Source organism: Ursus maritimus, unplaced genomic scaffold (assembly GCF_017311325.1).
Source record: "Ursus maritimus isolate PB19 unplaced genomic scaffold, ASM1731132v1 scaffold_12, whole genome shotgun sequence".
Lineage (NCBI taxonomy): Eukaryota > Metazoa > Chordata > Mammalia > Carnivora > Ursidae > Ursus > Ursus maritimus.
Genome location: NW_024423564.1, coordinates 12,509,258 through 12,526,096, shown reverse-complemented (window position 1 = coordinate 12,526,096; position 16,839 = coordinate 12,509,258). Strand labels below are relative to the sequence as shown.

General features: G+C 43.7%; 1 protein-coding gene and 1 pseudogene across 2 annotated transcripts; both read left to right on the top strand.

Moving 5' to 3' along the window:
• The first annotated feature begins 2,696 nt into the window (after positions 1-2,696).
• PIFO (primary cilia formation) lies at positions 2,697-15,173 on the top strand. Of its 2 annotated transcripts, none has more exons than XM_040626906.1 (6): positions 2,697-2,785; positions 10,236-10,378; positions 11,004-11,102; positions 12,017-12,147; positions 13,809-13,926; positions 14,943-15,173. In XM_040626906.1, exons 1-6 carry the CDS (start codon positions 2,728-2,730, stop codon positions 15,009-15,011), a joined length of 618 nt encoding a protein of 205 aa, XP_040482840.1. In that variant the 5' UTR covers positions 2,697-2,727; the 3' UTR covers positions 15,012-15,173. The 2 variants fall into 2 exon arrangements, with proteins under 2 accessions (XP_040482840.1, XP_008702286.1); XM_008704064.2 differs by lacking the exon at positions 2,697-2,785 and adding an exon at positions 9,927-10,006.
• On the top strand, positions 5,798-7,094 carry LOC103675215 (annotated as a pseudogene).
• Positions 15,174-16,839: the final 1,666 nt, after the last annotated feature.

Here is a 16,839-nt window from a genome sequence, read left to right as displayed (position 1 = left end):
AACATCAGACTCACGAGCGCTAATCAGATCATCAAGCCTTGAACTCTGCAACAGAAAACAAGGAGTGACTGTCACCCTGAGAGTGGCTTGTGCTGGGATACTTAAACTCAGGCGCTGTAGTGAGAGACTGTGGAGAAGGGCCGTTGCTCTGGATACAAAGCAAGACCAAAGGGGAGCTACACAGAAAAGCTACCATGAGAGATGGAGGACACTTACTGACAGCTTTCCACTCGTCAGTTCCAGCTCCTTCCTGAGACCCAGATGCATTTCTGCTTTTGGACACTGTGAAACACCCCTATACCTATACAATAAATTCCTCTTTGCCGCCTAAGCTGGCTTAAGTTTGTTTTTATTGCAACTAGAAGAATCCTAATATAACGGCTCCTATTTTTTCTGGGAGGCTTAGTGTATGTCAAACTCTGTTCTAGGTGTTTTACATGTATTTTTTTATTTAATTCTCCCAGCCACGAAGTGAGGAAGATAACATTAGTTCCAGAAAACTGAGGCATAGAGGAATTAGATCACCTGCCCGAGATCGCCCAGCTAATAAGTTGCAGAGCCAGGTCCCAAGCCACACAGTCTGGTTCCAGAGCTCACAGTCCTAAGTACTGTACTTTACCACCTCCCTTGTACAGATGGCCACTTTGGTGACAGTGATGAGGCACAAGCAGTTTTCTGGGTAATGATGACACATTCATGAGCTCACAACACTTAGTGATTATTGTGTGCCAGGTAATATTAGGTACTGAAGACATGGTGGTAAATAAGATAAAGGCTCTACCCCTATGGTGGTTATAATTTGATGGTGAGAGTGTTAGGCAAACAAAGAAATGAAAAAAAGTGTAACAGTGATAGAAAGTGATAAGGAGATGAATGTACTTTAGTTTGGGCAGTCCAGGAAGTCTTCTATGGGGAGGTCCCAAATGAGATGAGCCTTGACATTCAAGAAGAGCCAGTCAGTTCGAGATCTGGGAAGAGGGCGTTTTGGGCACAGGTGCAGCAACTACAGGGTCCTTGAACTGGATATCAACATGGCACATTAGAAAAAAGAAGACCAGGGCTTCACTGAGGTAGGGGGCACAGGAAAGAAATAGGCAGGGGTCAGATCACACAAGGTCTTGAAACATGGCTAGAAGTTTGGATTTTATTGTAAGTGGGCTGTGGAGCCATTGGAAGTTAATAGCAGGTATGCAGAGGTGGTGACATGATCTAAATTCACCATCAAGAACACAGGGCTGGAATAGGGTTACAGAACGTGGGGAAATCGACTTGTGATTGTAGCTGATGTATTGACTTCTGAGCACTTACACAACATGCCTTGGAGAGCAAAAACATAGATATGCAAGTGAAGGCAAAAGTCAGTAAAATTGGGTATTATTATTATTAATGTAATTACATTTCTAACCAAAGAATAAGAAAGCCTAGAGTAAAATAGAGCATAAGAATTTGGGCAGACTTTTTGGAAGGAGTTTCTGTTTAGGTCACTACTATGGCAAATAACACCGAGGAGGAGACATGGGGAGGCAGGGAACTGGACTTGGTGAAGGACATGACAGAGGCCATTGACTCTGAGGAAAAGCATCTTTGAACAACACAGTGGCCAGCTGCTAGATCAAAGTGGTTTCCCAGACTAATACCTTCTTCTGATGTCACTATTTCCCCATAAAGATTGAGTCTGTCACCATGTCTAGAATGCAGAAATCACTGCAGCCTAAAAAAATGGTGCCCCCCATTTTTCCTGCTACATTTACATATTAATTAATGAAATGAATGTTTACTGCATCCCTACTACATGCAAGAAGAGGACAGGCACAATCCAGCTCTAGGTCCATGAAGGCTCTAATGTCACCTCCTTTGACTCTTCTCATTCCCTCCACTTCAACTATGGTAGCCTCTTTTCTGTTTCTCAAATAGTGCAGGCATGTTAGTTACTGCCTCAGGGCCTTTGTACAAGCTACAACACTCTCCTCCGATTTCCATTTGACTTTTGACATCACTTTCTTCAGGCGCTTCCTCAAAGCCAACTCGGCAAGGCTATCCCTGGCTGCACCACCTAAAATTGAAACCTCCTTTGTTCCTTCTGCCCTTTCTGTGCTTCTTTTCTCTCGGTACCTGCCATATCATACATTTTATGTATTTACCATTTTTATTGTCTGCCTCCTTTGGTAGAATTAACCTCTGTGAGGATGAGGACTTTGGTGCACTGCTACGTTCCCATTGCCTAGAGCAGTGCCCAGCATATCACAAGAGTTTAATAAGTAATCAGTGAGGGCAGGAAGGGAGACAGGAAGGAACAAGGTGAGTATTCCAAGTATGAGACTAGGTACTTTATATAGGCTATCTCCTGCGTGGTGAATATCGCCCCCACATTATAGGTGAGGGAACTGAGATCTCGTGAGAAAACCTTGCCCAGAATTATGCAGTCAATAATTAGAAGAACTGACTTTCAAAGAGGGGCCTTTCTGGCTTCCTTCTCACCCTAATGCTGCCCTTCAGAAAGCAGTGTCACAATGACTTGAAGGCTTCAAGGGTGGGGCTGCTGCTTAGCAGCCAGTCTGAGCTACGCCCTTCATCTTCTTGGTTAAAGTCTGTTTATGAAAGTGGTGACTCATGGAGCCATTGTTAAATGAGGGAAACAGGCCAGTTCAAGGGCCCTCCGATGGGGACATCTGGTACAGAGCTTCTTGGAGATCTTCAAGGTCCAAGCCATCTGATCCTTTTGAGTGCATGAATGACAAAATCCTGCCATGGATCACCCACCCATTTCTTTGGAACTTTGCTAATGGTAATCATGTTCTTAAACTCTAGTACCTCTATGAAAACTTATTCCTTCGGTATGGGAGTCTAACTGGAAAGAGAGAGGGTATGCTCAGGATTACATAAAAGCCCTGATCCAGGCAGGGCAGGGGGCAGTGCTCTTCTCACCAAGTCCTGAGCCTCAATAAGAGGTGGCACCCATGCAGATGAAAGGGCAAATTTTGTTGTTGTTGTTGTTGTTATTTGCACAGAGGTACTCTGGGAGTTACCCGTGGCTCTGGGCATGGAGGTGGTAGATCAGAAGTGCATTAACTTTTGTTAAATGCCAATTATAGTCTAGTCATTTGCTGTGTAATATTTGTCTTGTGTTATCTCTTAAATTCCCATGGCAGCCCTAAGGAGGCAAGAAATAATTAATGCCATTTTATAGATGAATCAAAGCTAAGTAGCTTCCACAAAGTCATGTCGCTAGCAAATGAGGCACCAGTACTTGTTGGAAACCAGTTCTCAGAGTGTCCAAAGCCTGTGTTCATTCCTCTAACACCAGATGAGAGAGGCTGTAACTTAAGTCTGGAAAGTGGGATTTAGAAAGTCTATGTTCCTCTCCTTCTTCCACCTTCTGAAGACACATCCATTCTCCAGCAGAACCCCTATTCTCTAGATCAGAGGTTCTCAATCCAAACCCAAGTCCTGCTTTGAGTAACAAATTATTTTGTAACACCCCTTTTATTATCCTAATTAAATTCATGGATAACATAACCTGCCATGCATAATTTCATAAACAATATAATGCCATAACTGTAAAGGAGAAAAATAATTTCTAATAAAATAATATGCATTTCAATATATAAATGCTCAGATGTGACTTCTTTAGAAGACAATGAAGTAGTCAGGCTCTTGCACCATATAATAAACAATGAATAAGCCTAGAATTAAGAAAGAAATTTAAATGTCATCTCGTATAAGCAGTTTAGGAAAATAAAAAAGCAGACTTATAAGTGGACGCCAGAACAAAGACCAGTGTGAGGAAAATTAATAGCACTCTAGACTTACTTTTCCTGATAATAAAAAGAGGTGAATAGCTTTAGTTAAAGTAGGGATAATACTCAACTAATTACAACCAGTGAAGTAAAAAACAGGAAAAGAAGTATGACTATGTTATTTTTGAAAAGAAGTAAATAATGTTAATATGCTTCCTCTAGGATTGCCAGATTTTTAAAAATAAACTATTTTATTGGTCTATCATGCATATGCAAAATGCCCAAATCATAACTGAACAGATTAATGAAATATGCAAGGTGAACTCCTCAGTGTAAACAGTGTGCCCAGTCCAAGAAATGGAATATAATTGTTCCCAAAGCCCTTCTCATGTCCCCTCTCTTTTACTCCCTCTACCCTCCTTAAAACATACCCCCCATTCTAACTTCTAACACATAAATTAGTTTCGCCTATGCTTGGATTTATGTAAATGTGCTCACGCAGTATGTAAAAGTTCAAGTCTAAATTATTTCATTCAGCACTGTGAGATTAAGCTAGATTGTTACACAGGCAAGATTTTTCCTGTTCGCTGCTGTATAGTATTCCCTCGTACAAGTATTGCACAACTTATTTTTCCATTCCACCATTAATGGGCATTTGGTTGTGCCAGTTTGGGACTGTAATGGATCATGTTGCTTTTAATGTTCTTATACACGTTTTTGGTGCACCTTGTATGCGTTCCTGCTGAGTAAATACCAAGGAGCTAGAATTATTAGGTCACAGGGATGTCTACTTCAGCTTTGGTAAACACTGCCAAACAGTTTTCCCAGGTGAATGCATCAATTTCCATTTACACTAAAAGTGTATTCAAGATTTCCAGCTGTGTCCCATCCTGGCAGCACCCAGTGTTACCTGTCTTTATAATTTTAGCCATCTTGTGGGTAGCTCATTGTTTAAATTTGTAACTCCTTTATGACTATTGAAGTTCAGTACTTTTTATGTGTTTCCTGGTTATCTGAATTTTCTTCTTTCTGAGTTTCCCATTCAAGTATTTTACCTATTTTTTTATTAAGTTGTTCTTTTCTTATTGATCTGTAATAGTTGCTTTATATATACTAGACCAACATTATCTGATGGCAATATAATGTGAGCAATGTGTTCAATTTTAAAGTTCTAATAGCCACATTAAAAAAGTAAAAAGAGGGGCGCCTGGGTGGCTCAGTCATTAAGCATCTGCCTTCGGCTCAGGGCGTGATCCCAGAATCCTGGGATTGAGTCCTGGGGTCGAGGCCCGCATCAGGCTCCTCCACTGGGAGCCTGCTTCTTCCTCTCCCACTCCCCCTGTTTGTGTTCCCTCTCTCGCTGGCTGTCTCTCTCTCTGTCAAACAAATAAATAAATAAAATCTTTAAAAAAAAATAAAAAAATAAAAAAGTAAAAAGAAACATGTGAAGTTAATTTTACTACTGTTTTATTTAACCTGATATATCCAAAATATTATCAATTCAACATGTAACCAATATAAAATTTATTAATGCAATATTTTGTACTTTTTTTTCATTCTAAGTCTTTAAATTCTGATGTATATTTTACACTTATACAAATCTCAATTTAAATTAAACATTCAAGGGCCCAGTAGTTCATATGGTAGTGGCTTGTACGGACACTGCAGGTCTTGGTGCTTTTGTGTTTATGTCTTCCTCCATATCTTGGCTTCCTTTCTCACTTTTCTAATGGTACCTGTTTTTTATTATTATTTTGAAACATTTTCAAACCTAAGGAAAAGTTGCAAAGACAGTACAAAGAATTCTCTTACCTCTTTACCCCAATTCTTTAATTGTTAAATGTTACTTCTCTCTCTCTCTTCTGTCTCCATATATATATACATCCAATTGACCTGTGAACACGAGGTTAAGAATGCTCACCCCCTGCGCAATTGAAAATCCATCTATAACTTTCGATTCCCCCAAAACTTAACTAATAGCCTTCTATTGATCAGAAGCCCTACACATTAAACACAAAGAGCTGATTAACATGTAATGTGTATGTTATATGCTTTACACAATGTATTCTTACCATAAGGTAAGCTAGAGAAAATAAAACGTTATTAAGAAAATCAAAAGGAGGCCTTGCAGACGCTGCCGTCCAGCCCTGGTCAACCCCACCGTGTTCTTCGACATCTCTGTGGATAGGGAGCCCTGGGGCCGCGTCTCCTTTGAGCTGTTCGCAGACAAATTCCAAAGACAGCAGAGAACTTTCGTGCTCTGAGCGCTGGGGAGAAAGGATTGTGTTATAAAGGTTCCTGCTTTCGCAGGATTATTCCTGCATTTCCGTGCCAGGGTGGGGACTTCACATGCCATAGCGGCACTGGAGGCAAGTCCACCTACGGGAAGAAGTTTGATGATGAGAATTTCATCCTGAAGCACGCGGGTCCTGGCATCCTGTGCATGGCCAACGCAGGACCGAACACAAAGGGTTCCCAGGTCTTCCTCTACACTGCCAAGACCGAGGGGTTGGATGGCATGCACGTGGTCTTCGGTAAGGTCAAAGACGGCATGAACATCGTGGAGGCCATGGATCCAGGAACGGCCGGACCAGCCAGAAGGTCACCATTGCTGACTGTGGACAGATCTAACACATTTGACTTGTGTTTTATCTTAACTACCAGATCATTCCTTCTGTAGCTCAGGAGAGCACCCCTCCACCCCTACCTGCTCAAAATACCCCAGAATCTCTGTGTTCTGGCTGCAGTTCTGCAGGCTTCATGGTTCCTTACCCCCAGTTCTAGCTGGATTGAAGAGTTCAGTTTATGATGATGAAATAAAACCTAAACCACACACACAAACACACACACACACACACACACACACAAGCACAAAAGAAAATCATAAGGAAGAGAAAATACCATTTACAGTGCTGTAATGTAAAAAAATCTGCATATAAGGGGAACTTTTCATCGTTTCTCATCTGTCTCTTATATTTCTCCCCTGTATTTTCTGTCATTTTGCATCTCCAGGCTTCAAGTCTGAATACTTTCTTCTGATTCAATTCCCAATTCTTTTCATTCTTTTTTTCAGCTTTTTATAATCTGCTATTAAACTCATGCCTTGCGTTCTTATTTTCAGAAATGGCACTTTTTTATTCATACAATTTTTATTTGATTCCTTTTTGTTGTTTCTAAAATTTTCCAACGTCACATTTAATTTCTTGAATTACCAGCTTTATCCCCTATGCTGAACTGATTTATTCCTTAATTCAATAAATTTTTAAAGGAGACAAAATTTATTTAAAACATTATACCAAAAATCAAATCTATTTATCCCATTCCATTAGACCACTGTAACAGAGCAGGTGGTTTCCCAGAATAATTCTTTTTATTTTGTAAAAGATTTTATTTATGTATTTGAGAGACAGCATGAGAAAGAGAGCATGAGAGGGGTGGGGGGGTGGCAGAGGGAGAGGGAGAAGCAGATCCCCGCTGAGTAGGGAGCCAGACCCTGGGATCTTGACCTGAGCCAAAGGCAGACGCTTGACCAACTGAGCCACCCAGGCGTCCCCAGAATAATGTTTATAATGGCCTCATACGTAGTCAAATGAGGAGACCTGATAAACTGTCTCGCAAAGCTAAAACCATCTGCATAAACATCAGGCATCCTTTTGATGTTATAACTATGGTTAGAAATGTACATGATGGGAACTGCAAAAGTCTCTACTTAAGGTCTTCATCAGTAGGGGCCCCAATATAAACCTGTGTCTAAACATTCTCTGGTACTAGACAATCACCCGCCTAGATTCCTTTGTGAGTGATCATTACCCAAACATTGAACCCTTGATAACCCTTAGAGCTGCCTGAAGTTCTACCTTAATTTCTCAATCTTACCATGACATAACGGCTTGTACAGGAAATGCATGCAGCAGACAGACAGCCCATCTTTGTACTATGTTTGGATTGGCTTTCATGAAAAGTGGATTAATTTGCATCAATCAGGATGTCGGTGGACCCACGTGTATGTTACATTAGTAACATGAACAGGAAGATTGATGGCGAAAATTTCTCTTTCTTGAATACACTGGGATCTTTACTGACCTTGTTGTGAGGCTGTGATCACTTTTTTCTTTTAGCTTCTCGCCTCAGAAGCCAAGGATTTGCTTGAGGGTCCCAAAATTCCTTGCTTTCTCTTGCTTCCCACGTCCACCCTGCAGTCTGGAGGCTTCCTCCAAAATCTGAACCAAGTACAGTTACTTTAAAGCCCATGTTTGGGAACTCCAATCTCTGGATTTCCTTTGGGTTTATTTCTATTCTTTTTTTTTTTTTTTTTGGTATAAGTGGCTGTTTTATATTGAATGCCAAACATTTTGCATGAAAAATTCTACAAATTAGTTGAAGCTTTGGATGATGTTATATTCAGAGACTATTTACTTTTCTTTCTTTTTTTTTTTTTTTCTGGTGTGTCATAAGGATAGAAGCAGATCACCTTAATACAGCTGGAGACTATGTAGATACAAAGGTGGGCTTCGGGGTTTTTTTTTTTTTGAGAGCTGGTCTATATCTTATTTACCCTTATTCCTAAAGTTTATCACTTTAGGGTCTCAACTAAAAGCCCAGGGTGTTTTCCAGTCTCCCCTCCTCCAAGGCCAACCTAATTTTCGGTCCCTAGCTTTCAGAGATGCATCATGTCCAAAGTTCCACTCAAATCCTCTGCTTCTCAGACACTCTTTGATTAGCAGATATGCAAAGGGAACAGCAGCACCCACTGTGGCTCAGCATTTTGGGTTTTCCCTCTCTCTGCAGTCTTGACCCTGTATATTCTTTCTTCCGTGGTATATCTCTGATGTCTCCAAACATACATATCTTATTTTGTCCAGGTTTCTACCTCTTCTCAGCTGGAGGATTAGTCTGAAGCAATCCAGTCTATCAAGGAGGAAATTGGGTGCCATAATATCACACTACTTTGCAAGACATGTTTCATGTCACTAATAATGTAAACACTAATTTCAAAACAAACAGTGGGTATCTAAAAATATTAATATTACCTGAAATACTAATGAAAGAGAAAATTATCAAATCAATACCAATATTTTTACATTTTATTCATCATCAGTTTTACTGCAATTGTATTTGGAGTATTTTGAGTAGACAGAATGCTTAGAGCAAATTATACAATAACTTTGAGACTGTATCGTTATTCCATTTATAAGCTTTGTTTCTCATACAACCTTCTATATTACTGGACTTTATGCATTATTTCTTGTAAAAAATTGTCTCAGTGTCATTATATATAAGTCAGGTACAACCAATTATTTATGTAAAGCCCAGCAGGACATTTGAATGTTATGTAGAACACGTGACAATGCACTGTGTGATGGGACAGTGAGCTGCGGCGTGTCTAGCCTCCACCCGGTTCTCTCAATCCTGCCCTTAGCCAATAAAGTGGAATTTTTATTCCCAATTTGGAGATGAGGAAACTGGGACTTAAACATTTAAGTGACTGCCCGAGATTTTACAATTATTAAGCACTTTTGTGATTCCGCTGCAGTCTCTGCTCCACTCAAGGCTTCCAACCCTTTTAAAGTCCCTGCGTGGGGCGCCTGGGTGAGTCAGTCGTTAGGCATTCTGCTCAGGTCATGATCCCAGGGTCCTGGGATTGAGTCCCACATCGGACTCCCTGCTCCGTGAGCCTGCTTCTCCCTCCCCCTGCTTGTGCGCGCGCTCTCTCTCTGTCAAATAAATTAATTAAAAAAAAAAAAAAAGCGTCGTGCGTGCCACGTTTAGAGGCAGAAGGGGGCAACCTGCAGAAAAATGGGTCTAAGAGGGGCCTAAGAGGGGCCTAATAGGGAACTGCCTAGGCTATGCTCCATTCAGCCCCCAATTCCCCTGCTGTAGGCGGTGTCCTGGGAGCCCACCCCACCCTCCGTCACTGCAGGGGCTGCGTTTTCCTAGGTCCCCGATCCCGGCAGTCCAGATTTCGGGGCATTCTGAACCTAGTGTCCCTCCCTCTTCAGCAGCGCATTCCCGGTGGCCCAACTTCCAAAGCCCTTCTGCTCGATCCCTCACCCGCGCAAACGCTGCAGCCACAAGAACAGCAAACCTCCCACCTGCACTCGTCCACAGAGTTCACAATGCTCTCCGCCGGGGACCCGGGAGGGCGGGAGTGCCGCCCCGCTGCGCAGGCGCACGCGTAGCCACTCCCCTTGCGTGCCCCTGCGTTCCCTTAGCAACGCGGTACACAACTGCTAGCCCGGCCACGCGCGCGATGTGCTTCGGCAAAGCGGGTGCGCGGGGCTGGGATAGAGGAATCCAGGGTAGAGGGCCGCAGGAAGAGTGGGGAGGCTGGCGGGCGAGGGGATGCGGTCCGTGCCTTCCACGGGGTTCGGTCTGGTATTTGTTCTCGATCGGGCTCTGTCCCGTCTCGGCCTCCCCACAACCTACGCGGCCCCAGAGCGCTCCCTTAGACCCAGGGGCCTTCCTCATGTGGAGTTTCTGCTCTTTCTTGATCTTCAGAGTCGCTGGTTAACTACCCTTTCGGTACACGTCAACAGAGGAAGCTCTTTCCTCACTATCACCCCCCAAACTTGTTGGGGCACAAGTTTCTCCCTCTTCGAGGAGCGCCCCACAGAGGGCCTGGATGTTACATAGCAGAAGATGTGAGTATTCACCTTCCCTTGGGTGGGTCTCAGTTCCCTGACTATCTGCGAATACCTAGGTTCCATGGAAGAAAAATTCGACGGGATTTGTGATCTTTGGGGTGGCGACATGAGAAGTGCCCTGGTCCTCTGCAGCCAGCTGTCAGGTCCAATGTAGGAAATTAAAGGACCCTTGCTCCCCATTTCCAACACCCACTAAACGCAAGCCTTTCTTCATACAGTCCACTATATAGTCCCCACTCCAGTCCCACCTTCAAAAGCCTCCGAACCAATACCTCCCGTTAGTCCAAACTGGGAATGTGGCTGTGCTGCTACATCCGTTTATGAAATGTCACCAGACTGAGGGTGGGCTTACAGCAAATTCAGCTCTGTGGGGCTTAGAGGACTGGATTCACTGGAATTCACAGGAATGTCATTTACTCTACGAGCCAGCCACATTTCTTTGCAGACCGGTATACCTGCCTTGCTTATATAATTGTTTCTACTCAGTCTTCACTCAGAGGAGTCAAAAAAGAGGGAGCAACTTCTGCAGAAGATTCAGATAAGAACATTTTGAGTTTGGCCTGTTTTGATGACTATAATATTCTGTGTATTTTCTTTCTTTCTTTTTATATATTACCTGAAGGTATATGGATTGGCGTACAACCTCTCTAAGATCCCGACCAGTAGAAAAGGATACACTTTTGGTGCCAGAACAGCTGAGAGGTTTAAGGCAATCAACAAGGTTAGAAACGGCTTGAATGTGCTTAGATTTTAGTGTGATCCGTGTTGCTGCGTGTATTTGCATCGGGGAGCAAAGCGGGGAGAGTGGGAAGTTACCAGAAAATGTGCCCTGAAATTCAAGAAAAATATTTAGACAAAAGCTATGAAGAAGTCTATCTGAAAAGCTTGGGTGTTAGTATCTCAAATGGGTGTGAGCGTCCCGGGGGAGTGGAAAACAATTCTTAAAAGAAATGGTATCAAGACCCAGCTTCAGGGCCGACACAGGTGACATTAAGTACCAAAGCTTTGTGTCTGTATCTTATTATCTTGCCGCTTAAAAAACAAATTGCTATTTTTGAACCCTTTTATGTGATTGGATTTCATGTCTAAAAGTCTTCAGTATAGGATCCTATTCTGTTGTTGGGTATTTTTTTTTTTAAAGATTTTATTTATTTAGTTGACAGAGATAGAGACAGCCAGCGAGAGAGGGAACACAGCAGGGGAGTGGGAGAGGAAGAAGCAGGCTCATAGCAGTTAATGCCGGGATCACGCCCTGAGCCGAAGGCAGACGCTTAACGACTGAGCCACCCAGGCGCCCCTGTTGTTGGGTATTTTTCTGACACTTGAGCTCAAAGAGAGGGATACTGGCTCTAAAAACTCTCTGGGTGGGATGGTGGGGGCAGCAGGTGCAACAGGTCACCTTGGTCCTTTACTTCCTGCAGATCTCTTTCTCCAGCCTCAGCATATGTGCCCCGAGATAGCTGAACCCCACGCTTATCTTGGTTTTCTCCCTACTGTAGCCTTGTATCTGTAGCTGGGGTGGTGAAACTACAGCTGATACATACGCAGAAAGGGGATGAGTCTGTTTTCTTTAAGTAGAGGTTTTATAGGTATATATATCACCCTCTAACATGTTTATCTTTTTCTGACAAACAGGACATGATGCTTTACCCAGGCATGTACCAGGCTGCAAATCCTCAGGAGCAAATACACAAACAAAATTTTGCTCCATTTAATGCCTTGTTGCCTCGATTTAGGACATACTCAAAGGACACTTATTATCCTGGGTATGTCTCCCCTCTTCCGGAGCACTTCATCAAACAGCAATAGGAAAGGATGTACAAAGGAGGGGTTCCATCCAGACCATGCCACCTAAATAAATCTTTAAAGAGCCATCTTTAAAGAGCCTACCTCTGACCTTCCACATCTCTGGCATTATAGAATTCTAAGTCATAGGGGTTCATTCAATCAATAGTTATCAATGTGCCAGGCACTTTCAAGGCATCCAGAGATTTTGCATTAAACCCATTACACAAGGCTCCTCATTTCCTTGGAACGTACACTCTTGAATCCAGACAGATGAGAAGCAAATACACACATACATACACACACACACACACACACACACACACACACGAAAGAAAGAAAGAAAGAAATCAGTGGTAATAAGGACGGTTACCATATAATTTCGCAGTCAGACAGTGCCACTTCTCAGAGTGAGTTTACTAATTATGGCAAGACAGTAGCCATGAGCTAGGACTGCCACAGGCACACTTCACTGCTGTGAAGACAGTGATCAGGGTGGTGGTGATGGGATGGATGGAACTAATTTGGCAAGGATATCCAGAAAGGTCTTTAGGGGAAATGGCACTGGATCTGAAGTCTGAATGACAAGACTGAGCCAGCCCTGTGAAGATCTGGGGCCAGGGCTCCCAGGGAAGAGGAGCTGCAAGTTCAAAGGCTGTAAGCTGGGGAGGGACTGGTGGGAGGAACAAGGAGGAGGCTGGTGTGGCTAGAGTGTGGAGAGCAAGGAGGAACTGAAAACAGAGGAGGAGGGCTGGGGCAGAGCACGTGGCCCTTGTAGACTGAGTGCTTCAGAAGCCATTCAACATGGACCTGCGGGGCAAAGGGTCATCTTTGTTTTGCTCATGAGAAATCCAAGGATCAGGGAGTGAGTGCAGCTTTCTCATGGCTGCTTTAAGGAAGTGGAAGTGTTGAAGCTTGGTCTCCGTGTCCATTCTAAGTCTTATATCCAACACAGCAGAGTCTACACTGAAGACCAAATATTATGAACAAAGGCAATTATAATACAATGCCACATCAGTCTAACTTTAACTGATTCTGCCTTCTGGTCCTGCGATTGCTGATTGAATTATCATTACTATTTTACTCCCAGTTTCAAATCACAGGCAGTACTTATTCATGACTGTGGGAGGCTCTTTTCTCACCCAGCACTCCTGGGATCTTTTGGCCTCTCAGACAAGGATACCAGGTTGCAGAAATATTTTTCAAACTAGAGTCGATTTTAATCCTAACAGGAATGTCAAGACTAGATGTCTTTTTTTTAAAGATTTTATTTATTTGAGAGAGAGAGAGAGCACAAGCAGGGGGAGCAGGAGAGGGAGAGGGAGAAGCAGACTCCCACTGAGCAGGGACCCCAATGCTGGGCTCAATCCCAGGACCTGGGACCATGACCTGAGCCGAAGGCAGATACTTAACTGACTGAGCCACCCAGGTGCCCCCTAGACTAGATAGCTTTAACACTCACAGCCAATCAGAAATACGTTAAGGCAAGGGAACCCCACATTTGCCCCACATTAAAAAGCTAATTGGGCTGTTGCCTTTTTTTCAAGGAATTAGGCCAAGTTCAGGGATAGCTGTGGTACTGATGGAGTTCGTGTGTGGTCACCAAGTCATTACACGTGATGCTTTGTATTTTTGTTTCTAGCCCTGGTACATACAACCCGGAGATGAAGCCACCCCCCAAAATCACCTGGCCAATGAAATTTGGATCTCCAGACTGGGCTCAGATTCCATGTCTACAGAAGAGAACCCTAAAAGCTGAGGTAAAAAGACAGGACTTGTGTAGAGCCCTCTATCTGGTACTTTCATATGTATCAAGGGTTCATATCCAGGAGTGTCTGAATGAGTTTCAGGGAGTCCTTGTTCCCCTGACAGTATATGTATGCACAGTTTGTGCAGATATGCATATGAGAATCTTTTTGGAGAGTTGCACAGTTTTGTTAGATTTTTAAAGATGGGTATGACCGACAAAAGTCACATTTTCTTACTTAATCCTCCATTCATCTTCTGGTGCAGGAACAGGACGCTCTATCACCTTGGTGATAGAGGGGGAAAACAAGGCTCTGATGGATTAAGTAACTTATGCAAGTTGACAGCTTGAATCTAGGTCTTGTGACTCCTAAGCCAGTGCTCCTTGCATATACCACCAGAGTATTAGATCATCAGGGTGCTGTAGAGCGTTCTGGTAAGAAAATGGATCCAGGGGATAGACTGCCTGGGTTCAAATACTAGCTCCCATATTACTGGCTGTGTGATCTCAGGCAATTTTTCTAAGCCTCAGTTTTCCTTTCTTTAAAATGGATATAATAATAGATTCAATCTAATAAGGTTTTAAAGATCGAGCTAATATAGAATTTCACATAGTACCTACAACACAATAAATGCTCAATCCATGTGAGCGATCATAATTCCAGAAGTTCTGTTTTTTAAGAGAAACCTTGGATTAATTCTACAGCTCTTTGTTAAATGTCTCATGTATCAACATCATCATGCTAGACCTATGAGTAACAGTTGGGAATCAAGCACGCATCTTTGGTTTTGAGAAGTTTACCAGTTATACTTGGAGATTTACCAAGTCCTAGCATGACACAAGAGTAAGATGACAGAGAGTAGCTCTACATGCAAACGTTGACAGAATCCTAAGACTAGGCTCCTATGGGGTGGGCTTCAGCTGGGCCACGACAGCGGTGATGTGCACTTCTAATTTGCACAGCCAGGAGGACAGGAAGTGGAGGATTCTCATTAGAATATTGCCCTAGACAACATTCCCTCGTTGCAGCTGGCCACCGACAAGGACTTCAGAAAGCACCGGAACCGTGTGGCCTACCTAAGCCTGTTTTACAATTGAGGAGCTGGGACTACCTTCACGGGCTCCTCCTGACCACGGATCCAGGACTGAGGACAGAGCTGCTCTTCCCCCCTGCACTGCTGTGCTCTCTTGTCTGCCAGCACGGGGCCCAGGGAGGGAGGGGGCTCGTAACTACTGTGTGAGAACAGAAAGCCTACTTCAGAGTGCTCTGTGTCCATGTGGTGGTTTGTCGTATACATACGGAGATGAACACTGCCCGGTGTTCAGTGGGGTGGCTCCATCTTCCTGAAATTCTCATGGGTCTCTGTCCTCATGCTCTAATTCCCAGGTCCCAGTTTTACGTATTCTACCACTAGCCCTGGGAACAGAGGCTGTTGGCCTCTCCATATCAAGGACTGGATGGCTACCTTGGGCTTCTTCATGGGCTTGCGACACATGGAGGGTACTTACAGGCAGAGTGAAATATTTATATTTTGGAAACTCTTCCAGATTTCTGAGTTTCTGGCATGAAATGGGCAGGTCGGGAATTTGTTCCCTTTCCCAGACTGATATTCAACTCACTGGATCAGAAATTCCCCACTTCCCATGACCTCATCTATGTCATTTGTTAGTCATCATATTAACTGAGTTCCTACCATATGTCAGGAAGAGTAGCAAGGACTGGGTCTATAGCAGGAATGAAAATAACCTCATCTCCTGGTCTGGAAACTACAGAAGCGGTACCCTGCTATAGACGTATTCCTGGAATGCCTGACTTGCTAGAACATATCTTCTAGGCCTTTGAAATGCTGTGCTTTGTTTCTTTAGAACTTTCTAGCAACTCACAGACAACCTCGCTTTTACATTCTGGACCCTGAGCACGTGGAAAAGGGAGAGAAAACAACAGCCTGAAAAAGTAGAGGCCTGGTGGGGCGGTACATGCCAGGACAAGAGAGAAATGGCATGGAAAAATCCAAACTGAGCCTTGGCCTGTTGAAGCTGGGGGCTGAATCCCTGCTCCCTGCTCCTTGCTGGAAAGAGGAAAGGTCTGGGGTCTGTGTGACTTAGCAGCTCAAAGCAGCACCACCCCATTTTGGCTGCAGTCAGCACAAAGGCCTGGGGCCCTGGGCTCTCTACATAAGGTCTGAGCCTAGAGGGGCCTCATTCTCTCTGTGAAAGTGGAACAGCTGCAGAAGGCAGAGTACCAAAAATCCAGCCTAAAGCCTGTTTCTGGGTCTACATTTGTCCATTCCTGAGCCCCACCCCCCACCAATCGCCCAGCCTGTTTTCTTGTCAGAGCCCCCACCAGCTGTGGCCAGGTACAGAGAACTCATTAGACATCAAATCTTCTCAACAAGAAAATATCCTTCTGCACGTATCTGTGATGGTGAATGGCACACGGAAGCAGGCCTCAATCAAAACTCCACCAGGGCAGTGCAAAGAAGAGATTTTGAGATTTCTGTTGACATCTGCATAGTAAGAGCTGGGTCAAAGTGGGACTAAGAAACGGGGAAGCTAAGAGCTCACTGCTATTGGTTGGCTTTAAATTCTGGATTTAGGGCTCAGATACAAAAGGGTCTTTCACTTCTGTTTAGGTCTTTCAGCCATGACTACAAATCTAGGAAAATAGCCAGAGTTCTAGAGCAGAAGCTCTACTGGGAACAAAGGATATGCCTCTATCTGGAGTTGAGTCTCTACAGAAGCTAGAACCTGGCGGACCCCAGCTGAGGGCTGAGGAACAGTAGAGGAGCCCTGCCGGCAGAGCCCTCTTCCTCAAATATCTGATCATATGTCTCTCCTCCATTAAAACCCATGTGGGTCCCCTTGACAGGAGACTCAAGTCCAGACATTTAGCAAGGCCCTGCCCATCTGACCACAACCCACCTTG